Below are 27,020 nucleotides of genomic sequence, written 5' to 3' on the forward strand. Positions count from 1 at the left end.
CGCTAGCCTTTCCCCAGCCCGCCGTGCCAGTGAAATAGAGCCCGATGCGCGCTCACGCGGCGACGTTCGGTTGATGCAGTCGCGCCCACGATGGGGCAGAGGGCAACGTCTCCAGAGCCTTGGGTTAATGATTAGCTTATTCTGTAAACATAAGCTGGATTTTCTAACTCAATATTTAAAGCTGTACTCTTTATATTTAAGTAGTAAGCATAGAAGCGTGTCATAAAAATCATATTTCAGGTAAACAAATGTTAGGTCAACCATTTTTATTTTTTTTTTTAGTGAAAGAGGGGCTAGTCTTTGGGGGATACACAGACCTTCACACCCCGTAAGGCTCCACGCAGCACCGCTGGGGACTGGGCTACGGCAGCGCTGCGGCCATTCACTACCTAAATTGTCAGAGGTATTTCTTCCAGCTGCGAATTCCCATTTCAAAAGCGTCGGGCTCCTCCGCTCCGGAGGGACTGACATTACGGATGCTTTGCCAGCCTCCTCCCGCCCCGGCGAGGCGCGTCCGACGCTGGTGTACGCTGGGAAATGGCCTGACCACTAGACCGATCAGCCTTCTTGCCAGGCTCAGAAATCATTTTGCAAGCTGAAAATAAATTCTCACCTTGAGTATGACCGGAGCGCGTTTGTGTCTCGGTCTGGCCCTGTCCCAGAAGCTGCAGCGATGCTGGCGGTCACCTGGAGCAGTAACAGTGCTGTCAGCGGGACGTGAAGGACAGCAGAGCGGGGGGGCTTCGAATTTGTCCTCTCGGAATAATTGGGTTTGAAAGATTTTGGCGTTTCAGGAAAAAAAAAAAAAAAGGAGCTTCTCATGAATCCCCCACTAGCCTGTCGGTATACTGATCCTGTTCCTGCAAGATCTGTGCTGGACTGTCTCTGCAGATCGGACACACCGCGGCCGATCCGATCAGCTCAGCTGGAAGGAGTCCCACTTTGGAACAATCGCTAATCGGAAGGAAAGGAAAGGTATAAGGAAAAAACCACACCTCAGAGAAGTCAAAGCACATGAGCTAAGGCTGCGTGTCAGCAGGGGAGCATCGAACTGGCCGGTCCTCACTACTTGTTATTGAGATTTGTTATCGATGACCACATTAGGTCAGAACTACCTGAAAGACGAACGTTTGAGTAAACTGGTATACACGGTAACTACCAAGCTGCGGCCAAACAGCCCTGTCGCTGCACGGCAGAATACCGACAGAGCGCGGGAGAGAGCAAAGGTAGATCTCAGGTTTGCGTTTCCATGTTGTCACTCTCCCGCTCTGACGAGCCTATTAAAAAGTACAGGCTGGGGATGCTAACACCGTACTCATACGTAAGTAGTTTTAAATATTATTTATGCTGGGATTTTATCCAATCCTGCAGGAAACAATAACATTCACGGCAGGGTTACGGAGAAGCAAACCCTTTGCTCCTGAGCACAAGAAACTGCTCAGCCGCACATTTTGCGTTCCACGCTCGGTAGCGGCGCAAAGGTGTAACCTCCCGGTTCCTGTGTTTCTGCAGCAGCTGAAGCACGTGCAAGAAGCCGGGGAGCGAGTCGCGATGGGCAGGGTGAAGGCAATCCCAGGGAGCCCAGCAGGGAAGCGATAACGCCGTATCACCAGGACGCACCGCGTGCCACTAACCGCTGACCTGGGCATTAACCAAATCTCCGTACAACCACCCCAAAAAGCAAAGCACAGCGGTAGCCCCGGCAAGCGGCTGGGAGGGGGCAGAGGGCTTTCCTGGAGGAACGGGGTGGCCAAGGTGAACGGCTACGCCGGTGAGCCGGGGGGAAACCTGGCCACCCCCAGCTCAGGCAGCCGCGGGGCAGAGGACGCAGCCGAAACGCCGCCGTTTAGGGTGTTTTAGGGTGTTTTATGCGGTTACCGTTTCAGCCAGCCGGGGTTGTCTCTCGGAGGTGACGGTGGCACCGGCAGCATCTTCCGTCAGCCCGCAGGAACCACGGACATCAGCTGTGGGAGAGCAGCCTTAGAACGGGAGTTCAGCAGAGCGCTGGGTGATGGAAGATGCATACAGGTTTTTTAATTCTTTTGTTAACTCTGTCCCAGCCCAAACCGGCACATTACGCTATGAGTAGAGGGATTTAATAAGCATTGACTTATTTCCCAATATTCCCATTAGCGATAAAAACACCAGTCAAGCTGTTTCTTTCTCCGCAACATTTTTAAGCGTTTAGCTTCCCACTGCCTATTAATAATTATTGCAAGCTGAATGGCAGAAGATCTGGCAAAGCCAGTGGACAGTGCATTTTGCTCGGTGAGCTAAACATGCAAGCATCTGGGGTTTGCTATTTATTTTATAAACAAAACAAAAATATTTATAGCATGAATGTAAAAACCAATTTGCTAGAGTTTTTTATTCCTGAAGATACACTTTCTGTGACTGAATCTGCAGTTATGACGTTAATGGAAGTTTACACTTCAAACAGTTTAAATAAGGTAATTAATTTCTTTCCTATCGTATCGCAATACATTTATCCTTTATTTTGCTATGTGACATGTAACTCGAGTACGTCACGTTTAACATTTCTGAGCCGTCACGGTTTAAACACAGAACAACAGCCTGAGGATTCACAGACCGCAGGCTTGAGTTCGCCTCTCGCTGCCAGCGTGACCTGGACACCTCTCCCGCTCTGTTTGCGGATGCACCCAGCCGCCGAGCCCCCGCAGCCGCGCTCGCGTCGCCCGTCTGCGAGGTCGGATGAAGGCTCTCGGGAGGGGAACGCCTCTCGGGGCGCGGGGCTGGCGGTGGTGCTCTCGTGGCTGCAACGAGAAGACACAGTAAGTGTATTTCGTTATTAATCACGTCTCGGTTCCGTGACTGAGGTTCAGTCTGAGTTGCGCCGAGAAGGGCGAAGCAGGCACCGAGCACGACAAGATCCGCGCCGCCACCCTTGCGCCCACGCCGAAACCTGCCCTGCTCGTGCTTCCTCCTCTGCTGGCTGCGCTGGCCTGCTGCAAGGTTCATATCAACAGCAGGCAGTTTCATTACAGTGTTAAATAAAAAATAAAAAAAATCAGGATTTGCACAACGCAAATTTCCTGTTACTTTATTTAAACATAAATGGATATTTTTCCGACTTTTACAACACTTTTCCAACTTTCTCCATATAAAAAAACCTGAAGAAACACTCCCCAAACCTTCACGCTACCGTAGCGCGTTGTGGTACGAAGCGGCATGGCGGGAGCGAGAAGCCAGCTGTGCGGAGGTGCTCCTCTCGTGGGTCACCACGTGTCACACCCCCCACTCCAAAACACTGGCAATGCCCTGCTGCTTAATTAACAGCCTTCGGCTGGCTGAAGGGAAAGCGGTGAACACGGACGAAGAGCAGGGGAACGTCACAAACGCGCTGTACCTCTCGCCCACGCGTTAACTCGAGCTTCCGGACGCTGCGTTTCCAGGCAGGTCGCCTTCTCCCTGTCCCGGGCTGGTTCGCCTCGTCCGTGGCACAGAGCCCCGAATCGCGTGGGCATCGTTACTTGTACCGTACGTTTTAGAAACGGATGTGAAAAGGTATGAAAGATCAAATGACAGAAAGACACACAAATAAATAAAAATTGCACATCCGGACAGTACGCCCATTAAAACGGATTTACAGGTCGCCTGTTAAAGGCACAGAGCGGAAACCTTCTTTAAAATCAGAAATACGATTTAAGTCCAGCACAAGGAATCAAATTGAAGTACTTCATGCTAAGAAATACCGTTTGAGAAAATTATCTGCAACTACATCAGTACATTAATGCAACAGGTTGAATCATTGCAATGACATGCAGCAGCTTTCATAAAAAGGCTGATTCCTCTGATGTAATTCAGATTAGGAATAAAGCAGCTAAGAGGAAGCATTTAAGTCTGTTTATTTTGATCTTTGTCTTGTGGAAAGCAATTCTGACTGTTAGAGAGAGCAGTCTGAAAACCGCTTTAAGACGCGTGCAATCTTCTTCCTTGCACAGGCAGCAGGTCTTGAAAAGCTGCTTTCATAAATATCACGAGTCACACAAACCTCCTTGGAACCTCATATATTTTACCGTGAGCGGAGGAACTGTTAATGAGAACAGGATAATTATATCTAAACATTAATTCCCCTCTATTTATTTTGGTACCAAGGTCAGTTCCGATGTTATTTCTTCCCTTGCCAAGTTGTACCAAGCGCTACGCCCAAAGGTATTGCAGTCAGGAGAAACCAAAGGCTGTATTAACCGCTGACGGTAACTGGAAAATCCATTTCTGGCTTCTTTGAGGATACTGCGGAAATCACTCTAGGAAAAACCCCAAAATTTCAAAGGAGAGAGAATCTTCCCACTGAACTTCTGCTCCATGCAGAAGATGAAGAGGAAGATGAGGGATGCTGGCCCTGGGTGAAGGCAAGGACGAGGACTGGGACAGGCATGCGGGGGTCACAACGCTCAGCCTAAAGACCATAGACGAAAGCTGTGAATTCCAAGTGATTTTATGGAAATCAAGCCGCCTGAAACCTCTCATCGTGCTTCTCTAAGAGAAGCAAAACTAGCAGCGAGGAGCAGCGCCACGCCGGCAGTCCGATGCCTGGGGCAGGCTGTCCCGTCGGACATCCCCGTGCGTCCCTCCCAGCCGCGCTCGCACCCTTGCCCTTGTCACGCCGACGCCGCGGCCGAGCCGCACTGGCCAGGGCTGCAGGTCCGGCACCTCCGCGGGACAGAGCCCACCCTGCCCTGGCGCGGGGGTCCCTGCGGGCAGCGCCGGCGGGACTCTGCCCGTCCCCGTGTCCGGCTTCTCGGGAGGGATTTACGACAGAACAAGCGGCATGCCGTCTTCACGGCCCAAACGTCAAGTGAAGGTTTGGGATGAGATCTGCAGGCGTGGAGCAGATGAACTAATAAAATACTCTGTCGCAGTGGACAACACCGGCTGGTGGAAAGAACCATGTATCTGCATTATTTAAGCGACACCCCACTGAAGTCTTGGCCTGAGTACATGGAATTTGAATTAAAAACCCCAGAAAAGCGCCTGCCGTCCCCCCAGCCCCGCTGATCGGGGCACTGCTGCGTGCTCCGGGCTGGAAGGCGGCCCCAGCTCCCCGCAGGATTTATTTCCGACAGAGCGGGATGCTCGTCCGGGCAGCTGCCAAGAGCGGACATCGTCTGCTATGCGACGCCCCAGCACATCGCTTTCCCAAGTGGCCTGAAGATCACGTTTCACAGGGCATCATCGTATTGAAACGGAAAACTTCACCACGTGCAGGAAAGCAAAATTAGGAAAACTATCACTACCACCGTGCTTTTATGTTTTAGTCCTTAAAAAAATGTGGAAACAGGTTTCCTGTTCGATTAAAGCAGCTCTCTGCTTTACGCTGCCGTATTTCAAATGGGATAAATCTGCTGAACGCCCACAGAAAGATCCTCCCTCTCGTGCTCCTCTTCCAGCCGCCCCACGCCAGAGCCAGAGGGCTCGGCGGCAGACTGGGACGTGCCAGCGGCCGATCTCCCGATTTGGGTTCGGCAGTAGTTTGGTTCCCAGTGAAGTTCCCCTCGGCGGTGCCCAGGGATCAGCGGTCCAGGCTGCAGCTCCGGCTTCAAACAGGCCAAATTCTTTGCTTAGGAAAGAACCCAGCGACCGGCTCAGCTGCGTTTTTAAAAAAACTATAAACATAGAGGGAAAAAATGTGTCCAGATAGTCAGATAAAAAGGGAAAAACCAGAAAAATCACCCTCATTATGCTATTTCAATTTTCAGGACAGTGGTCCATCAAATCACTCTCCTCAAACGTGGGTACTGGCCAGAGCCCTTTGCTGTACGGCAGCTACAGGGGGAGAGGGACCGACGCACGGAGCACGGCCGCCCCCGCAGCGGCTGCTGCTGGACCCCGAACCCCACAGCACCCCCGGGACCCGGGTGTGCCGGAGCAGCACCCAAGGCGTGCTGTGAACTCAGGCGGCTTTACGTGCATTACGGACGAGAGGACCGCGTGTGCGCCCATCAGATCCTGGAAGGGCTGTGCGCTGACGTGCTTTCGCCGTATTTGAGTGAGGGTTCGCTGCCCTCTCGCAGGCTGCAGGACTCGCCCAATGGACGCGGCCTCTGACGGAGGCAGTCTGGTTTGCAAACACATCGGCCGGCACAGAGCTCAGCGGCGGCACGAGGCTTCCGCGCAGCCTGCTGATGTTTTTTAAAGGCACCGTCCGTCGGTCCTTCCCAGCACCTCTGTTTTCCCTGCGCAGAGATGGTAAAGTTTTCCAAGAGAACTCCCTGCAGAAGCGCTCGTCTCGCCTCCCCTCTCTGCGGAGCTGGGCCAGGAGCTCGTGCCAGGAGCGAAATTCCTCTGCAGGGAGGCTCCAGCCTGCGGGTCCCCAGGACGGCAGGGAGCTGCTGCAGGACCTGCCCCGGGAGGGAGGCTGCCGCGCTGCCCCGCGGCCGTTCAAAGGAGACCTTAAAAAAAGGTGCCTTCGAAACCACGGGTGTTAGCGTGCAAACTGATGCTAAGCTGATGTTACAGCCGTAATAAGATCAAGAGTTGGTGTTTGCACGCCATTCAGCTCCATTTTCACAGGGAATTATTTCCTGCTGCCTTTATATTCACGTCCAAAAGCCCCGTGGAACCGGAGGCACCTTTAAGCCGCCTTCATGCAAATTTCAGTAAAGTCACCCAAAATATCTTCGGGAATCACATGCAAATCATACTCAGCAGCGAGCGTGGCTACTATACAAACTATACAATAGAGCCCCATTTTGACCTTGCAGCGTGACTCCTTAACAGTTTAATCGCCCCGCAGCAGCACGTACGGGGTTACCCACCTTTCCCACGCGCGCCCTCGCCTCGCCGCGGCACAAAGCTGCTCTCTTCGCACCGCGGCACCGTCTCCCCCCGTGCGAGGCGCAGCCCACGCTGCAGGTGTCCTTTGGTCGGACGCCGAGGTGGAGCTCCGCAGGGACCTGCCTTCCGGCGCCGCGGGATGCAGATGTCCCCAGCGCCGGTGCTGCTCCACCTGCTCGGGGCGTGCGGGCGGCTCCTGCGACTCGGTTTCCACCGCCGCCGGGAAGGGCTCTTCTGCAGCGTGCACAGCCGAACCGGGGCGACGCCGGGCTGGGCTTTAACAGGAGGCTTTCATCCCAGCCCCCAGGCGCGGAGGTCAAGCAGAGGAACGTCGTTGGTGCCGGGGAGAAGAACGCGGTGAAATAAGTGAAACCGAGTTCTTGAAGATATGTTGAAACTTGCCACAGGGTGGCTAAATGCGTTGTTTGCGATTTCATAGTGACCTCCCTAAAATGCACAAAAAAGAATTAAAAGGAGATAAGAAAATAACAACCTGAAAACCGAATAGGCACTGAAAAGAAATTGCTCTCTCATATCAGGAAAAGGTCATTTCCCTGCGACAGAACTGTATATGCCAACCTCAGACAAAGCAGTGTTGCTCAGGGTGGTTGATACCTAAATCGCTCCCTGCAAATACACCGCTTTTGAGATGCACAACAGAAACCAGAATTTCTCCATGCACCATAAAGAGAAAAAAAAAAAAGAGAGAATGATAAAGTACTTCCTCTCCACTCAAAAATGTATTATTAGATATAAAATTATGGTAATTGAACCTCATACATAAGCTTTTTAATTCAGGCCTTTGTAGAAATGTACTATAACAGGATAATGTTTGTTTTTACTGGCTGCTGCGCACCCTCGAGAAATCACCAGCCATTGTGCTCCTTCAGGAGGAGGATTTCCTCTAGTAAACCTGCCAGTAAAAGAACAATCAGGCATCCCGATAGCTTTACGTGGTTAGAGGAATGGTAAACTCACAGTGCCGTGAGCTATTCAATAGAAAAAGATGAGATGTGAGCAGCCCAAGGTTCATCGTTTAAAGAAACATCAATTTGAAACTTGCCATTAGCTGATTAGAGGAAACAAGATGCAGGGGGTTGTTTGTTAGTTTAAAGGAAAAAAAAGAGAAAGTCCAATTTTTCTAAAGCTACCTTGCATCAGCTCCCGTTCCAAGGATGGAAAAAGCACACGCGAGTGAGTGACACACTTGGAGTCGCGTGCCCCAGGGGCAGGGGCACAGGCACACGCGTCCCCCCGAGCCCAGGCAGACCCGCTCCCGGCCGGTGGCGGGGTCCGTCTGCCGTTCATGCTTCCATTCGCACGGGATGTTTCGGAGTATTTTCACTTGAAAGCCAGCTCTGTGGAACAGCGGTTTGGCACGTTACCTCCCATTTGTTACATCTGCAGAAATGTACGTGCTGAGGAAAGTGAGACCTTCCAGAAGTTATGATTAGAATAAACATCTGAAGCGTGCACCGGGGACTTGTTGCTGGAAAGGCAGAAGGAAGGAATATACCATATCAAAGTACTCTTACTTCTAAATTTGTACTGAATTTCATACCAATATGCTTATTAAAGCAGTATTTTCCACTGCAAGATATACAGCGCATAATTTTGTACCAAAAATCCTAAGCTTCTCTAAAAAACCTTTAATAGCTTCCTAAACACTTCGCACGCAGCCACGTGTTTCGCAATGTAGAATCCTGTTAAATCCCTCTGCAAATATCTCAGCAAATCATTATTAATCATTATTAATCATACATGAGATGACTAAGTAGCAATCGGCTAAGCTGGATACAGTGCCCTTACATGTTAATTTTCACTGTCAAAAAATAATAAAAAAAAATTCCATCGGAGAAGAAACCGAAGGAGGTGCGCAGGAGGCAGGGACCGTCCTTTTGCCAGCCCAGGGGTTCTCCTCCTTGCCCCACAATACACCACAGCGGTGTCTTCCGCTGGGATGGCTCCGTGCGTCAGGAGATTTATTGCACGTTTGAGTGACTTGCAATAATAACCAAAAGAGCGGTCTCATTAATTGATGTTTTCAGCTATACAAGTGTAAAAATTTACCCAGAATATTGAGCGTAATGACCATCAAGCAATTATTTACAGTTTCCCAGTTCTCTGCAACCTGATCACAGCTCTTCTTTCCATCCTCATTCAGGGATTCCAAAATAGCTTTTTTTTTTTTTAACCTTTGCTCTGTATTGTCACTTTGAAGGTTCTAGAACTGACTAAATTATGTCAGCGGATATGTTGGCCCTCTGTAAAACTGGGTTACAGGCCAGGTAGAGTTTAACACGTTATGCTGTGAGTATGAACGCTGCCTGTGCGCACCACATGTGTCTTGAAAATTCAGGTGTCATTTTCAAAATGCTCCTCCACACGTGAATTAGACAATGATTTAAAATAAATATTTGGAATTACTGCTGTTAAAGCACATGCAAAACTTACGGTCTACAGAAATAGAAAGCAAGCTAAACGTGACTGACAAGCTTGAGCCCGGGGCAATATGTTTTTCTGCCTAATTCAGAAACCTGTAAAAGTCCGAGTGTTGTGGCAATAGTTGCCGCTGCCACCGCCCACTTTACTGCGTTGGGTTTTGCCCGTAATGAAGCTCCTTTCCGAGCTTCGCACTGCGCAGCCTCACAGACCGATGGTAGCTCCATCTCAAGCTTTAGGGTTCAACAAACACCGCGTACCGTGTTTCAACTCCTCTCTCTTACGGACAAAGGGAAGAGGTTCCTCAGGACGGAGCTCCTGGTCACCACGACGCGTGCTTCCAGCCGCGGCCGAGCCCCCGCCGTGCCCCAACCCGGGCATCACCCCACATCCCTCCTCCAACAGCGCCGGCTCTGCCGCTGCTCCCGAGCCCAGAGCTGCCAGCTCCGTCCCACGCACCCTTATCCCGGGGTTCCCCCGACCCTGCGGTGCCAAACCGCTGCGGGTCAGCCCCAGAGCGGGCGCGGGCAGGGAGCGGGCGCAGGCAGGGAGCGGTCAGCGCTTGTCTTGGCACACACACAAAAGCCTAAGGGGAAGAAAAAATAAAAAGCATCAAGTTATTACCACCAGGCATTTAAACGGGCAGAACGGCAAGGGTAACAGCAGTCAGTAGCGTTAAATGACCCGGCTGGCAAACGCTTGGTGGGGCACTTCTTTTTTCTGTTTCCTAAGCATCTCTCCTGTAACGCTGCTGGTCACGACAGTGATGTTAATGGTCGCGTTGGCAAGAAAAGGTTTTTAAATCTGTTTTATTACAGCCCTCCAGTTACAGAACAGCACTGTGTCCTGCCGTCCTCTGGGGCACACCGGCACACCAGGGTTTGCTTCGCTTACAGCACAGCGAATATCCACAGTTTACTTCCAATGCAAAAAAAAAAAAAAAAAAAAAAAAAAAAAAAAAGACTTCACATGGCTAATCTAAAAATACAGTAACATGTTCCCAAGTTTCAGACATGAACATTAGCAAATTCCTTCAACGATATCAAAATAAAACATGCTCCACACTTACGTACGTCAGCGCTCCCCCGATCCAACCAGATCTGATGCTGTTTGACCCCAGCTGTTTTTAAAGGTTTTCAAATTCAACCAAAACTTCATTAGCTCTACAAATAACAGAAAAACTGCTCGCTTTCAAGGTTTCAGATGTCTTTGCAAATTTAGCCCAAGCAGTAATGCCGTGGGGAAGGGGAAGGACGCGGTGTGCCAGCGGCCGAGGGGGGACAACGCCCTGGAAATGCCGGTCGATGCCGGCGTTACCAGAGAGCTCCTGGGCGATGCTCTGAGTGTCCCGCAACAGGGATCTGAGCCCTCCGCTGCGTTTCCAGCGCACGACACGTGTGTTTTCCTTAACCCAGGCTACTCCCTTGCCCTGCTCGGGGATCTCCTCTGCTTCGTTACCGTCACGTTGTCAAAGCCACGAGGCAGTCTCGGCAAGACATGGAAAGAGCACGCGCCGGCCGGGCCGCGGACAGCCTCTGAAACGTTTGCTTTGCTCGGTCGCAGCGGCTCACCCAAACAGCAGCGTTGCTCACGCTCATACACTCACACGTGTATTTCTCAGTTTCACTTTAGCATTTCCTCACCCGCACGCTCAGTTTCTTGAAGACGGTAACAAATCTTCCCACTCCCTGACCCGGCGTCAGACAAACCCGACAAACTCAGTTTGCGTGCCACGGTCACCGCTCCCGTTGAAATAAGCTCAGCAGAAAACGGCACGGGTTGATGTACAGAGCAAGGAGATCAGACGGGTGCTAAACCCGCTCTCCCCTGCTCGCTTACGCCTGGCACGCTGCAGCGGCGCGCAGGCGAAGCCGTGGGTGGGAGCCGTGCTTCAGCGCGACGCTCCCAGTACTGCAGTCCCGACGGCAAAACTCGTCCTCGCCCCAGGGGAGCGGCTCCTGGTGCCCAGCGCGGGGGACGGTGCTGTCTGAGGGCAGAAAAAAGGCAAGTGATGGGCTTAAGAGCGCACTGACCATCGCTCGCCCTCCACTCCAATGAATCGTTCTAAATATTCAAATGGCTCCCAGGACAGATTCTTTTTGAAGCGATTCCTCAAAGGCAAAGTAAATCCATGGAAGGAAATACTCCTTTCTACTCTCTTCCCCTGTACCCATGACAGCATCTTCCCAAGAAGCTGTGATGTCACAGCCACTCAGCCCAGGTGACACGTTCTTATTACGGACACATTACCTTCCTACAGCTTTTATTACAACCTCTGCATCTCCCCTCCCAGGCACGGGCGAGACATTTCGGCTCGGATCTCGGGCCCGCAGAGGGGCTCGCCGGGGCCGCGGAGGAGGACGCCCGGGGACTCCCAAACCGCACGGCACGGGTATCGCCGTTCTACAACGGCCACAGGCCGAGACGTGCCGCGCAAAGCACAGGCCAATGTTTTAAAATAAACCGATGACACATCACTAAGGAAAAGGAAGGGCAATAGCCAAGGATGTTCTTAGTCAACGTCAGATGATAAATCATGGAAAGGCCAATACATTAACAGATCAATGCTTCATTTACTGATTTGGGCATTTATGTTCCATTTTAAGCATTCGCAGCCGAAACACGCTCGAGCTCAGTTTTACACCTGAGACTTGCATCCTGTGCACAAAACCCCTTTCTTCTGCCAGCACCGCCTGGGCACCATTTGCCATGTGCCCTTCTAACAGAGACAAAGGCAGGCATGACACTGAAATACCCTGAAAATAGATCTATATATCGAAATCTTGTACTGTCAAGGTTAAATCTCTAAAATCTTAGTTTATATTGAATACTACCAAAAAAGAAAAAAAAAAAGAGCAGCTACATAAAGAAACAGCAGATTTCAGCATCTTATTCTGCACGAGGGAAAAAAAGCCCAAATTCTTCAACAAGTACTCAACTTAAACATTCTTTCCTTCCTAAATTGAGAGTGGAGAAATCTGTACTGAACAAAAACCTGCAAGTTTAAGTCATCCTCACCCTATGATAAAGGGTTATCATTTTCAAAGAAAGAAGTACTTTAGGCGCCCTTTCCACATAACTCGGTAGTGCATCTTTTCCATCCCCAAAAGCTGCACCTGCACAGGCACTTCAGCTTCTCCGTATCCCAGAAGCAGCCAAGTAATCAGCACATCATCGATCTCTTTACTGATCTCTTTTTATTGTCAAGCCCTATAGCTCAAATCTGGTTCCTAAGAATTACAGTCAATTTTAGCCTTGGCTCTTTCAGTTCCCAGCATCGCAAATAGGCAGCGTAATTCAAGTTAGCAGGTTAACAATTTAAGTGTGTCATTAGAGAACATCAAGGAGCGGTTTCTGTTCTGTCGATATGAAACAGTAACACAGGCGATTACCCAGATTTAGATTATCTTGTTGTTCTGTCAAGTTTTTTCAGGGAGCAGTGCAAGCAGAGGCCAAGCTGCCCTCCCAGGGGCTTCTCCTCCACCTCTCCCGTTTGCAGCGCAGACATTTCAGCAGGCGGCTGAACTGAACTGCCCCCCGGCTCGGCACGAGCGCGCACGAGCGCGGAGCCGCTGCCCTTGCGACACCGCTTCCCCCAGCTTCGCTCGGAGCCCAAGGCCTCTCAGCCTAACCAAGGATTTGCCCAAGGCAAGCGTATGGAGATAGAGCTGAGAGAAAAGCCCCAACACACACCACCAAACAGCCCGCTTACGGAGCGGCGTTTGCGCCTGCCTATTTGTCCACCACCAGCGATGTTAACGGGGACCAAGAGCTCGGAGAGGCTGCAAAGCCACCTCGAAGCACGCTGCCTGCCTGGCCACCTCACAGGCACCTCGACAGCTCTCGGGGCTAGGTACAGCGACAGAAAATACAGCGTCCGAACTGCTGCCGCTGCGTCCGAGCAGCGAGATCATTCCTTAGGCGCCTCTCCCCTCGCCACCCGAGCGCAGGTGCATCCCTTCGGGGAGCAGCTCCTTCACGCCATGCCGCAGGACGCCAGGCTCGGACGCTGCCCCCGGGCTCCTTCTGCTGGCGCCTGCAAGGGCGGCGAGAGCGGCAGAGCCCAGTCCCCCGGCGCGGGGTGGGACAGACGGCGTGTGTGTGCTGGGACGGCATTTCTGACGTTCCCCGCTGGCGCGCAGCCACCAGTCAGAGGCGCGGGCCACCAGTCTCCGGTCCTTTTCACCCACCGCAGGGCCATCTCGTTTCCCGTTGGATAGCGTTTTGACGTAGCGTTGGAAGACTAATGGCCTTACGGTTTCCATCACACTCGCCTCAGGACCACGTTGAGGAGAGGATGCCTTTGAAGGGACAGCCTGCGCCGTCGTGCAGGACTGATGCAGCAGAGACTCAGCCAGCAATATGCCTCTGCAGAAGACCACGGGCCCTGTACGCTAACCCCACTTTCGCTTCCACGTACCGCATTTCACAGTCCTCCCGCTTGTGTCACAGCGAGCATCTTAGCAAAGAGCGGTTCCCGCTCACGTTGCTGCGCAAACACTGAATATATATTTCCGTTGCTAGATAAACCAAACTGGGTCACTTTGTTTCTCTATAACAACCCATATTTCCATCTGATGGTTCACACCACAACCCCCCACACAAAATGCTCATACGAGCTTTGTCTCTCCAGCACATCACCTAACAAGGCTTTTGCAAGAAATGCCACATGCAGCAGTGAAATTTCCTGCTGCAGTTCGTCAGTAAAAGACATTTGAGAAATGTAATCTCATTCTCACCTTTGCAGCTGGCTCTTTCCTCGTGCACAGCTCTCTGGGTGCTCCCACCCGCAGCTTCAGGCGGCGTCGGGCTGGGGGTCCTCGTGCACGCAGGCAGCCAGCATCGCGGCTCCTACGGAATCCCCGCCGAGCTGTTACGCCCTGTCGGACGGGGAGCCCGCGGCGCTGGGCTCGGTGGGATTCATCCCCTCCTCCGGCCGCCCCAGCCCCTCACCCAGGCGGCGGGACGCTCCCCAGCGCCCTGCCCCAGCACTTCGTCCCCCGGCCGGGCAGGGTGCAGGCAGCACCCGCAGCGTACGGCCCCGGCTGCCTGCAGAGCTGGGCTGCGCAAGGCACGGGCTCCATCTGCCCCTCCAGACGGAGGGAATCGAGCCGCCTTGTCTGCTTCCCAGCTGCGCTCCCCAAAACAAAGTGGGTCGCCAGGAAGGAAAAAGAATTCGTGAGACCAAGCCTTACAGTAGCTGAGAGTGCAGAATTTATTTCAAAGTCGGCACGCAACAGCCAAATTGCTTTTATTTATCAAATGACTTAATTATTTCAACTGGCAGGTTATCCATCAGACTTTCCATCCTGCAATTCTTATGTGACTACGTCAGGAAGTGAAGTAAGAGTGCAGGAATAGACAACGCGAGTCAAAAGCAGCAGTCAAATGTTTGGTTTCCCTTATGTGGATCAGAACCAAGACAAGGCACAGAAAAGTACAAAGACGAGTCTAGCAGCCGCCTTGCGCATGACATCGGTCACCTGCAACATCCCGTCCTTAGGGTGTTCGCGCATTTGGGTCAGACCCCTGTGCTGCTGACCGCTTGCTACAAAGCTGCTTCGAACACGCGTGTTAAAATAGAAGCATCTCCGCACGCGTTGTGCTGCGCCCTCAGGTGCTGTCCCTGGACCTGGGGGGTGCTGTCGAGGTGACAGCATTTAAACAAGCGAAGGAGCGCGTTTGGCTGGCTTACAGACTCTCTTACAGAATTAAGTTCCTCCTGGGCTTCAGGAAGCTTATTTAGCTTAAATATTTTTACAAAGTGGAAACCTAATTGAAAACAAGCAGAAGTCAGTGGAATTGATCTCGCTATCAACACCAGTAGTTAAACATCTCCAGCTGCACTGGCAGGACTACACCGGCGTGACTCTTCACGCAGGAGGGTGCCAGCACGCGGCGACGGGAGCGGGGCAGCCACCCGGCACGGTTAAATCACAGCGGGGCACAGCTCGCGTCGAGTTTCCAGGACGTTTTGTTAACGCTGCAGGCAGCCAGCCTTCGCGTGGCACGGCACTAACCCCACAGCCACTGCGGCAGCCTGCGGGCAATCCTGCTCTTCTGGAAAGATATTCTTATAAATAATGATTAAAATAAGGCAGAGCAGAAGCTGCTTTGGCGTAGAGCCCTGCCGGAGAAAGGAGCGGGGCTCCTGTCCCCGGTGCAGGTGTGCCAGGGAGCGGCACTGCCGGGCAAGAGGCAATGGGCACAGAGGGAAATCCTGGAAATTCCCGCAGAATGCAAGAAAAAACATTGCAGGATATTTTACATGTTCTGAGCTGCGGAGGAGCTCAGCTCTGCTTGGTTTTTGAATGAATAAAAAATATACTCATGCATTTTTCAGCCTCCTGCTCTGACAGATGGGTCCGGAGCCAGTTCTGATTCCCATCAGAAGGTGGGTCCTTCCCCTAAAGCCAGGCGTATCCCGAAAATCAACTCTCCCTCTGTCAGACTGACACATCAGGCACCTAAAAACAGTGAATGAAGGCAGCCCGATACCTTGGCTTCTGCATTTGACTGGGAAAGCAGACGGCTCGGAGCATGCCCCAGCGCTGGGGAGAGCCGAGGTGCTGGGACGGGACCCCTTGCTGTACCCAGCATTGCTCCTCGCAAGGAACATTTATTTTTAGATCACTTACCGCCACTAAAACATACTTGGACTGTTTTCAGTCTGACTCACAGCTGAATTCCTCTTCTTCTGGAGGCTGAGTGTTCTGTCCCCACCCAAAACGAGGGAAGACAAAATGAAATCAAAACCCCGCAGCTGGACCCAAACCAAAGCCCGGTGCCGGTGTTTCCCACCCATGCAGGTGCTGCTGCTGCTGCGCCCAGGCGGGGCAGGAGATGGCCGGGACGGGGCGCTCAGGGCAGCACCAGCGTTGGTCCAGGGCCACGGGCACAGCAGTGGCTCTGCCGGGGGGACCCGCACCCACAGCCCACCTCACCTACCCCACACCTGCACCCGGGCTCAGCCCCGCTCGGCTCAGCCTAAGCAATACTTACCCCTGAGAAGAGCTTGTGGTTTGGGTGTTTCTGGGTACATTTGTCTGCACGTCACTCGGTATACTTGTACTAGTCAGTACAAAGACAGAGCACACACGTGCAACTTCAGCATGGAGATTTTTATCTCAGCGTCACCGAGGATGTACAAAACAAAGCCAAAAAGCCTGCAAGGACTCACAGAGCTGGAAGCCCCCTGACACCCCAGGCTGGGGGAGCAGGGCTGTGCCCTTAGGCTGGTTTTTATAGAATTACGCATTTCACCTGTGAAGTGCAATGGGGCTGGTTCATGCAAAGGCCCTGAGACCTCCCGTGAAAGCCAAGCAGGTACACCTGCAGAGAGTAACTTCGGAGGGAAGAGAACAGTCCTCTTGAATATTAGCTGGTTTGGAAAGAAACTTTCATGCTTTTATAGCCAGATGCTACTGACTATTTATTAATTTTCAGGATAATTTCTGTAAGGAATCCTTTTTTTACCATGTTTTTGCTATTTTAAATTGCAAGACCAGAAGCACCATATTAAAATGTGTAGTGATCAGAATTTTCACTAATTAGTTTGGGGAAGTGGAAGTAGCTGGGGATTTTGGAGACTGCCACTAAATCAAAGGTACAAACCAGGATTATCTCGGGAGGTGACAGGGACCAGGGCCCAACGGGCCATAAAATCACCCAAAGTGTCCGGGGTCTGTCCAGGAGCTCCCAAGCTAAGCAGAACGGCTTTTGTGAGGTCCAAGAGAAGAAAAGGGTAGGTCTGCCGCAGCAGCCTGAGCGAGCAGGGCAGGGAGCCGGGGGTGATTGCGGAGAGGAGGACCTGGCTGCCGCTGCTGCTCGTGCTGCTGGTGCTGCTGGTGCGACACTCACGTGCGGCTAGGCGATGCAGAAGCTGCAGGTGTCACAGTTTCGGATTATTGAAAGGCTTAAAATTAATTTGTTATGTTAATCAGCGTCATATAATCAGGATAAAACCAGAAACAGGGTTACTAAGAGGTTATTAAACTTCATTTTGCGTCCCTGCCTTTGCTGTAAGCCCCGCGAGCTGCTGCAGTGCTGCCTTTCAGCCACAGGAGAGCACGGAGAGCTCGGCTCTCGGGTGTGCGACCGAGCTGGGGCGCAGGCTCCTTCCCAGTCCTGGCTCAGTGAAAAGCGAGCGCAAAGCTCTGGGCTGCGCTGCGTGCGCAAAGGGTTTCTTACCGTGTGGCTTTACTTTATAGCTGCAGCTCCATACGATCGCTGCCATCTCTTCCCCGCTCCTATGTTTTCCAACGCCAGTGATGTACGCAGCATGAACGTCCTCTGCCGCATCTTCCTTCCGGAAGGAGCTAATCGGTACTGCTTGGCATTTAGAATTCATTGTCTTCTTCCATTCTCGATAGATTGGTTCTAAAACTTCATTATAGAAATAACATGGATTTTTATTTTGGCTATATATCTTTACATCTGTTTTATATCTAATTCTTCACATAGAGTGACATCAGACTTGCCATTCCCCGTAGCTGCGGATACGCTGGTCTGACCTCACGGCTGTCTGCTTTCAGCAGGAGGTTGGATTAGATGCTCTCCTGCGGTCCCTTCTACCCTGAGTTGTCCTATGACCCTACCATAGTATGTATTTTTATATTATTAAATAGAAAATATTTCCTGGGATTAAACAACAGCTGGTCTTAGAATAAATGGTCAATAAAATCTAAGTTCTTCTTCCTGCATCTCGGGAGGCCACAAGCCCAACTGCTGGAGTACGCAGTGAAGACATTAAAAAGAAGGAAACATTGAAAATGACAATACGAGACACAAACCAGCTGTCACCAGTGTGGAATTTTGGCAAAAATATGTGAAATGGAAAATACTACCTGCCATGAGACATCTCAGAAGGTGCTGGGTTTACACGCTGCCTGGATCCGTAAGTGCTGCAACCCAGTACAATAGGTAGTGCTGGGAGGGACGGTTTGCAAAAGCGTTGGGATTTATAATCCCGCGTCTCAAAGCAGTTTCAGAGATTTCAGCAGACAGTTTGTAAAGGCAAATACTGCCTGCTGCCGGTTCCGTTACAGCTTGGACCCCCGCCTTGCAGCGGGACGCGAGGTTACCTGGGCCAGGTCCGCCTTTGGGGAGCGTCGAAAGGCAGAGCCCGGCTCAACCCTCGACAAACCAGCCGTGCGCGCACGGCGCGGGAAGCTGCTGAGCGTGGCCAAGGAAGGTGCCAGCTCCGGGGCTTGGCCTCCTCTTCGGGAAGGGAGCGAGCGCTCAGGATGTAGTTTGCTTAGTCAGGGAATGCAAATATTTCCAGTTTCTTGTTCTGCGGCTCCAGATCCCGCTCGCTTGTGGGAACTGAACGCAGGTTTTGGGTTGGGCTGCAGGACCTGGGTCCAGAGGGGAAATGCGGGGCACGGAGCCTGCGCCCAGCCGAGCCTGGCCCCGCTCACGCCACGGCCCTCAGACCCCGCGCCGGAGCAGCAGTGCTCGGCCCTGCGTCCCTGTTAGCAGCTTGAGGCTACCACGCATAGGAAATCGTTGGTCTGGTTTTTGCAGGTTATTCTTGCAGTTTAATTGCATAGAAACAACAAAGAGCTTAACAGATGCCAGCCTGTTCCTGCTGAAGTTAGAGCTATTGCAGTCCTTCCGAATTTCAGCTAAATGCAATTAATAACCAATTTTCTAATTAGCTAGCCTGTGTCTTTTAAAATTTCATGCACCATGATATGATCAGTACAGATACTAGAGAAATAATAGCATCGCTATTATAAAAAACCCCGTGGATATAACGTGTGGGAGTTCTAGTAAGTAGTGCTGGGCGCTCAGATGCACAGGCACTAGTTTCTAACTTTGCACCTTTTTTATGACGGATATATAGCATATATTAATAGAAAGAGTGTATATTTAGAGATGGTGATTACTTGCTGGGTACCAAGCCGACGGGGAATGGCCGTGTGGGTACACGCGACACCGCTGTGTACACAGGGCAGTATCCTTAGTGATTCAATGCACTTAAAAAGGAGCAGATGACCCTGTTCACCTTAATGGACACAGCAAAACAAACAACTGAACCTACTAATCCATGAGACCTGTCGCTACGCATTGTTTACAAAGAAAAATATCACCTCCTGGACACCGATCACCCGGCCACGTGCAGTACAGATGCATCTCTGGTGGGGAGCGGGCAGTGGCACCTGGCGTGCCCGTGGCTCCAGCCCTGTCGCAGGGCTCAGGCTGGCCTCTCCCCAACCCCGGGCAGGACCGCGGAGCCGGGCGCTGGCCAGAGCTGGCAGGACCAGGGCAGTGACGCCTGGGTGGCGTTGGGTGGCGGTGCCTCCTCTTCCAGCAAAGCCAGCCTTGAGAAGAACATCTTAACCCAGACCTTCCACGCAACGTGAGCTTCTGCACAACTGTTTTCTGCTGAAAACCCCAAAAGCAAACCCATAAGTTTCTTCCTGATTTATATGCGGAGCCCAGAGTCACCGCCCTGGCAGTACCAGAATCGCTGCCGACGCGTGCCAATGGGAAACCCAGGCCTTGCTTTGACCGCGCTGTGACAGCACCGTGTCCTCGTGCCTCGGCGCCGGCGAGACGCGCCTGCCCGGGAGCATCCCGTGCCCACACGCGGGCAGGAACGAGCTGGGGCCGGCGTCGGGCAGGGTCAGCCACGCACCCCGGCAAGCCTTGCCGCCCCGCCTGCTCGCTGAAGGGGCAGAGATGTGTTTTCTGGTATCGTTAAAGCAGGCGGCGGCTTTACCATGTCAGATTCGTACAGGCCTAATTAAATGCATTCAAATTACCAGCGCGGCTGGAGGGGAAGCTGCCTGTCTTCATCCGCCCCCTGCACCCGCAGCTGCTGGGGGGGCCGGGCTGGCAGAATACGTGAGCTCGGCGTTGCACAAGCTGTTAGCTGGAAAGCGGCTCACAGGCAGACGTTTTATTTCTCTTCTGCCTTCCCCTTCCTTCCTGCCCCGCCTTCAGCGTGGGGCCTGAACCAGCGCCCCGCAACCCCTTCCCTCCGCTTCCCCCTCCGCCGCGAGGCGCGGTGCCGAACCGGCGCTTGCACAACGGGGGCTGCTGCCGTCCCGCTGCCCGGCACGTACGGCCGTCGCGTGGCAGGAAGGGGACGGCCGGTATCGCAAAACTGCCCCGTGACAGCAAAAGGTGCAGAAAGATGTTTTCATACCCTGGGAAGGGGATGGTGATCACCAGACGAGAAACACGGCCGCCGAGAAGGACGGGCGCACGCGGCAAACTGCCCGCAACGGGCCGGGGCACCGGCACCCACAGTGAGCCTCCTGCCACGGAGCCGCCTGCGTAAACCCGGGAACACCGCGTGGATCGCAAACCGAGCCGAGCGTGGTACTCCAGGATTAACAATATTTACCACTTTATCACACGAGTGTTGTGAGCAACTCGGCTGCGTAACAGGCGACAGAAGGTGCAATCTGCCGCGCCGCGGAGCGATAGGCGCTGCATTCGGTTTGGCAGGTTCCTACGTGAGACGCACGTAAGGACTGAGGCTACACAGAAGGTGGGTTTGTGTTGAAAACGACAAACCACTCTTTTCACGTCCTCTCTGAAGCCCCAAATGGATGGCAGCAGCGAACGCGAATACAGACAGTCAGAGGCGGGAGCTGACGACCACAGACCGCTAATGCAGGAACACGGTTAAACGCAAACAGCGTGTCCAGACGGAGCGTGTGCGGCCTTTCCGCTTCTGCTATGGGATTATGTACGTGTTTTAAAAAAACCAAAACCCACCAGCTCCTCTTGCGCCCCACGTAAGCCCGTTCACAAGAAAAAGAAGCCACTGAGCTGATACGGGAAAGCCCCAAATAGCCACAGTTTTAGAAAATAAACACTTCTTTGAAAAGTCCTCTTCTGTCAACCTGAAAAGGCAGAGGTGAGCACAGCAAAGGTGTTTCAGCTTAACATGTATTGCTGTGGGGCACCTTCCTGGGAAGAAAATTCCCTTTAAGGCATAGACTCCAACTGTAACAAGGGAGTATTTGGCCCAATGTTAGAAATTCTGCTCGGAGCTTCCTCTGCATTGGGCTGAGCACGTGCGACGTCACACCCGGGTGAATAATGGCTCTTGGTGCAGGTCCTTACAAAAACAGGACGTATTTCTAACGGAAACTCAGGTGCAGCCCTGTCTGTTCCAGGCCATGCTGCCCTAACACACAACAGATCTTTTTTCCACCACCACCAGAGTGATTTAGTGATTTGTGTGCAAAGATTTGTTACAAAAGAGAGGGAAGAAAATAAGGATTTACCCACATTTCTCTCCAGTCACAGCTTTGGTTAGCGCTCCGGACACCCCTCTCCCCGCCGGCGCCGTTTCCACCCCCAACGCTGCGCTTGTTCCAGCGCCGGAACCGCTGCCGGGGCCGGGCAGCAGCGTTGCTGGGGGTGCGGGACCAGCCCTCCACGGCAAACCCACGGGCAGCGGCGCAGGAGACGCTCGTGCGAGGTGACGGCAACCTCCTTCCCGCAGCATCGCCCTGAGCTCGGGGATCTCCGCGGGTGCCCCGAGGGGGCCTGGGTGCAGCACCCAGCGTGTGCCGCGGGCACCCCAGGGGAACGCTGGCACGGGTGTTTGTGTGAGACACTCGCAGAGGAAAGAGGCTTCTTTATCCCTCAAATTGAGCCAAGTGAGTGCTTTTGCTCACAGACTTTTAGGTCTTACTGTGCACAGGAAAAAGGCAGGTAGAGTGGCTCCGTGGAGGTTAAAGAGAATAGCACGTGAAACAAAATACGCAACACAAAGGAGGGTTTTTTGTTTTTTTTTTTTAACAGGATTCACAGCTTATTTTTCAGGCAGGTATCAATGAAACATTTAAGTGTATTGCAGATGAACGACACATCAGAAAGCAGAAATAAAGTGGTCTCTGATGAGACACGACCGGTGGTCCTTCCTCCATGCCCGGGGGAGCAGCGAGCCCCTGGGCAGCGCTCGCCTCGTGCATCGCCGGGGGCTCCTCCATCACCGGCTGGAACACAGGCAGAGGAGGGGCTGCCTGCACCCTGCCCGCACTGCTGCCCCCACTGCGCCCGCCCCGGCGCTGTCCCCGCTCGGCAGGTCCTTCCCGAGCCCAAGCTCGTACAGGCTTATTACTCCGTGGCTCTCTGCCCTTAACATCTGGAGTCAGGACAGTCAATTGGAGAGTAAGTGCTGCTGCTGCAACGATTCTGCAGGGATCTCAGGCGGAGAACTGGCTCCTCGTTAGCTCCCGGTTCATTATTGGCACTGTTAATGAAGTTTGAACTGTGAGGTCCAAATTCTGCTTCAAGCTGTGCATTCTGCTCGCACTTACAGGCAATTAAATTATGGTGAAGTAAATCTATACTTTGACAAGTGAATGCAAAAATGCCAGTATGAGCTTGCGTAGCTGTCCCAGTGATGTACAAAGGCAAATCTCAGCTAAGAACTAAACCGACAGATTTTCTTATTTCTACTTCTGCAAGCTTAATCTAGCTCTGATATCAAAGTGTGAGAGAACCTGTCTGCACACGCACACACCTCCGCTGTCTCGGGGCTTCCATGAAATGTTCGTAAGACCGGCAGCCAAACGTTACAGCTTCCTGCACTCCTCATCACAAACAAAACCCCTCCTGCAGTGCCGACACAGCGTCCCGCCCAGCCGTTCGCATACCCTCCTGCTTTGCCACATCCGAGGCGCCAGCCCTCGCCAAATCAGCTGGAAATGGAAATTGTCCCAGCTATGTATTCTGAAAGGTAAACCTCCCGGGAGATGCAGAGTTTGCAAACGCTTCTACAAAGAAGACTCAGCCTTGATCGACCACGTGAATTCGTGCCCCTGGCACATTTTATCCATGCCTAGGGCCAGTCCCGCATCAAGTTATGGCTCATGAAGAAGCCGTCCGAGAGCAGCGTTATTCTCCCTCTAAGAACCACCGTGATGACCTTCTATTTACAATATTAACAGGCCACAGCGTATGCTGCTGTGAGAGCACGGTTTCCTGCTGTACTGCTGTGAGCGAGCATCACTTCTGGTTTGCTGGAGTCAGATTAGCAGGAGGAGGTCTCCTGTGCAATAAGATAACAAGTGCATTTAGAGGAACACAATCAGCTCACGCATATTCTAGAGCACAAATAAAGTTATCTAAAAAAAGGGCACTGTACACTGGTGAACACTCCCCCCCATCTCCCACTGCACGAGCTCTCCTTACTGGTTCATTTCTGCGTGGTTGTCAGCCTGCTCCAGAGCTGCCTTATTTTTGCCATCAGCATCTCTCTGAAGTGGTCACCCATTAAGAAATAAAAAACAGGATTAATGGCACTATTCAAAAACGCAATGGGTCTCATGATGATGTAAATGATGTTGATGACGTCCTGCGTGCACACGGGTACGTTCAGAGCTGGTATTCGGGAAGCAAGTCGGACGTTGCGCATTACGTGATAGGGAGTGAAGAGCAGCGAGAAGATGGCCGCTGTGAGGATGACTAGAGTAAGAGGCTTTTCGAGTGTCAGGAGAGAACGGAGTTGCTCGCTCCTGTTTTTAAGAAAAAGAACTATCTTCACAGAGAAGCAGCACATGATCAAGAGAGGGACAAGGAACCCAAAGACAGTCAGAAATATGCTATAGCCGAGGCTTTTCACGGGGTCTCCAGAGCTCGCGTAATCGAGACACTTGTTGTTGGGCGTTACAGGCTCCAGGAAATACAGTAGCGGCAGCAGCTCCAGTAACACCCAAATCCATATGGCAACAGACACGAAAAAGGCCGTTGCCCTCTTCTGTAGAAAGTGTTCTCTGAAAGGGTATTTTAGGAGCATGTATCGGTCAATGCTGATCATGGTGAGGAAAAGGATGCTGCTATAGAGGTTTGCATGCAACAGGAATCTGTTGAAGTGGCACCAGATGCTCTCCTTTGCCCAGTAATCTCTGGAGTAGTTGTTAACGAGCATTGGAAGAGTACACAGGAATAATAAATCTGATAACGATAAACTAAACAGGTAGATGTTGCCACTTTTCCAGTTTTTCAGGCAGAAGATATAGCCGAACATAACAACGGTGTTTCCAACGAAGCCTAAAATGAACTCAAGGCTGTACATGGTGGAAAGATAATACTTTTCTAGCACTCTGTCCGTCAGCAAACAGCCACCTGTCTCGTTCCCAGCCTGGAAAGTCAAAAGAAAAAAAAAACAAAACTCAAAAATTAGTCAAAGATCATTGCAGGGCTATTTTTATATTGTTGCTGTAGTAGGTGAATATAGCATGCCATTTCCTTACGGCTTATCTGGTAAGTAGAGACTGGACCTCGAAGAATGTCCCTTATGCACACGAGATTTCTACTTTCAGCTACTGAGCAGAGTTACTGAGCAAGATGAAAACTTGCGTGAGCAAAAGCCCGCGTCAGGCGTTTGCAGAGCATCACCTGAAGGCATCTGCCATAACATGCCGCTGGCGCTTGTCTAAGCCCACAGCAGTCCCAGAGGCTAGCTGCAACCGGCCTGTCACCGCTTTGTCACAGCCCTTGCTGGAAGTCATCTGCCTCCCTGTTACCCAACCCCTGTCCCGTGGTCTCCTCACTCATCTCTAAAGCAGAAGTCAAGATCGATAAAGGATCAACTCATTAGCTGCAATATGCCGTGACGGCGTTACTCGGAATTCAATAAGCAGTCGGGAGATGACACGTTTATTAAATTAATCGAACCATTCATCACATGCTTTGTACGGTTTTGCCAGTAACTCAGTACCAGAATTGCACGGAAAGCGCCGTGAGGATGAAGCGCGCATCCTGTGCATCACGGCGGGCATGCCGGAGGATTTCCGAGCCGTTCCTGCAGACACCGGGCATTTCTGCTCCTGGGGTTCTACAACTCTCTTCTGTTTTCTACAAAAAGCCCTTTCAAGAAGGGAAGGTTCAGCTACGACTGAGTCCTCGTGGATACGAAAGCGGCTGCAGTCGAGGGGACAGCGCAGCCAAGACCAGGACAAAACACCTTCCAAGCCAAATTCACTAACTTAGGTCACTTCTGCTAGTAACCTCCTACGAAGCGAGAACAGCGCGTGCGATTTACTCCAGCGCAGCTCACAACTTCTGTGAGCACACGCCCCGCGCACACGCGGTGCCCGCAGCAGCGGCTCTTCCCTGCCGGTGCGACGCGGAGCGATGCGCTGGCGAACGCGTGGCTGCTTGCAGCCGGGAGCGCTGCCGGCAGGGCCGCCAGCACCGTGCCCCCGTCCCGCGCTGCCAGGTCATTTTCCCTTTGGCTCCCAGCAGCGCTGCTCCTTTCCGCTGGCGGTAAGCAGCACGCTCGGTATTCTCTCAGGAGCAAAGCTTTCTAGGAAGCTGCGCCAGGTGTGAGTTTGCCTGAGGACAAATTTTGCTTTCTTTCTAGAGGTGGGCTGAAAAAACCCCTGTGTGCCTCAGGGGAAGAAATAGAGTGGGATCTCAAGCGCTCCCTCCTGTCCCTCCTCAGGCAAAGGCACCCGCACCCCCCGCAGGGGCACTCCCGAGCTCGGAGCCGGAGCCTGCGGCTCACGTTAGCGAAACGGTTAGAAAGCAGGGGAGAACTAAACGTTAGAAAAATGGGATATAGATTAAAACTGAAATCAAGCTAAGTCTAAGCTCTCAAAGAGCAGCAACGTGACTGCCACAAGATCTGCTAAAGACAGTCACCACAAATCGTGTAATTGTAAGTATTTTAAAGTTTTCTGGTGTCTGGAATGCGTTACGAGTCTCTGCTCTCAGAGCACCGCATTTGTGCTTAAGGGTAGATCAGGAGGCAAAGCACGGCACGCACAACGCGTGGCAGTCACATCCAGCAGACAGCGAGGCTCGCAGCGAGCGCTGCAGGAGAGCCGTGATGGAGCCAGGGACGCTGGCTCTGGCCAGAGCCTCCTCCCGCGGCACCCGCCTGTTCCCGCTCCTCAGAAGAAACTCGGCACTTCAGTGAGATTTTAATTCTAGGAACCGCTGCACGAACGTTAGCACTTTAAATACCAATAATAATTTTTGAAATTACTGTATCGACAGATAGATTGAGTTAGGTAGCTGTCAGAAAAAGACTGATTAATCAGTTTTAAAGCAAGCAGGCAGGGTAAAACAATGACAGGGTTCATTCAGCCACGGTCTCGCCAGAGTCTCCTCGAGAAGCCGCGGCTCTCGGGCGCAGGACACCTTACCATCCCCAGGGCTGGGCGCTGCGTCTCCATCAGCACTCCTGGACCAGGCTTGGCGAGAACTTTGGGATCCCTGGAGCGCAGCGCAGCATCGCCGTTTAGCCTCGTTTGCATATGATTCAATCATTAATGAGTCAAGGCAAAGGAGCGATTTGTTTGGCTGAGCAGCCCACGGGAGCAGTTTTTGTGGGAGGAGAGCACTGCAAAATGTGTGCCGAGCCAAGGAGAGCAGCAAAAAACACTTCCTTCTTGCACAGGGCTGTTTGGAAATTGCTGGGGGGGGGCTCGGCACCGTGGGTCAGCGCAGCAGAAGCGGCAGCTCAGTCACCTTCTATAGGTAGCAAACCATTCAAAACAACACGTTGTAATTATATTAAAGCAGAGCGCTAAAGAGCAGCACTTAGCTTTCATATGGTAACGCATTTTAATGCTTCAAAGCTTATTCGTCGTTGCCATGTAATAGGGACTAAACGCCGCTAATGCAAAATGACTCCGCTCCACTGCAACTAATGCGCCCGAAGCAGTTTGTAGCAGCACAAAAATCCTTTCTTGGTCTCAAATGACACAGCGGTATTTTTACATGTGGTTTTGATTGTATTTTTACCTGCAGACCGCTGCCTTCCACTCCTCCGAAGTTTCCCATAAAAGATGAGGTTT

At 52.1% G+C, this 27,020-nt stretch overlaps 2 protein-coding genes across 2 annotated transcripts; both read right to left on the reverse strand.

The window, feature by feature from the left end:
* Positions 1-269: 269 nt before the first annotated feature.
* LOC129210059 (uncharacterized) lies at positions 270-7,675 on the reverse strand. Its single transcript, XM_054835511.1, has 5 exons — positions 7,641-7,675; positions 6,780-7,073; positions 5,929-6,197; positions 3,368-3,490; positions 270-2,774 (listed from the first exon to the last, which is right to left on the reverse strand). Exons 1-5 carry the CDS (start codon positions 7,673-7,675, stop codon positions 2,467-2,469), a joined length of 1,029 nt encoding a protein of 342 aa, XP_054691486.1. The 3' UTR covers positions 270-2,466.
* A 14,342-nt stretch (positions 7,676-22,017) lies between these two features.
* On the reverse strand, positions 22,018-26,526 carry SUCNR1 (succinate receptor 1). Its single transcript, XM_054835324.1, has 2 exons — positions 26,367-26,526; positions 22,018-24,355 (listed from the first exon to the last, which is right to left on the reverse strand). The coding sequence occupies exons 1-2, from the start codon at positions 26,475-26,477 to the stop codon at positions 23,411-23,413; spliced, it is 1,056 nt and encodes a 351-aa protein (XP_054691299.1). The 5' UTR covers positions 26,478-26,526; the 3' UTR covers positions 22,018-23,410.
* Between the last annotated feature and the right edge of the window lie 494 nt (positions 26,527-27,020).

This window comes from Grus americana, chromosome 9, assembly GCF_028858705.1.
Source record: "Grus americana isolate bGruAme1 chromosome 9, bGruAme1.mat, whole genome shotgun sequence".
Lineage (NCBI taxonomy): Eukaryota > Metazoa > Chordata > Aves > Gruiformes > Gruidae > Grus > Grus americana.

What these genes read in the sequence shown, in the direction of transcription:
- LOC129210059 (XM_054835511.1), bottom strand. Translation starts at nt 7,675, where the DNA reads ATGGCTGGTGATTTCTCGAGGGTGCGCAGCAGCCA. An exon ending in TCGAGGGTGCGCAGCAGCCA is followed by an intron (nt 7,074 to 7,640) that starts GTAAAAACAAAC and finishes CTCCTGTTAAAG; the next exon opens with CCCAGCCCGGCGTCGCCCCG. An exon ending in AGTTAACGCGTGGGCGAGAG is followed by an intron (nt 2,775 to 3,367) that starts GTACAGCGCGTT and finishes TTCTCGTTGCAG; the next exon opens with CCACGAGAGCACCACCGCCA.
- SUCNR1 (XM_054835324.1), bottom strand. Translation starts at nt 26,477, where the DNA reads ATGCAAACGAGGCTAAACGGCGATGCTGCGCTGCGCTCCAGGGATCCC. An exon ending in AGCGCCCAGCCCTGGGGATG is followed by an intron (nt 24,356 to 26,366) that starts GTAAGGTGTCCT and finishes TTGACTTTCCAG; the next exon opens with GCTGGGAACGAGACAGGTGG.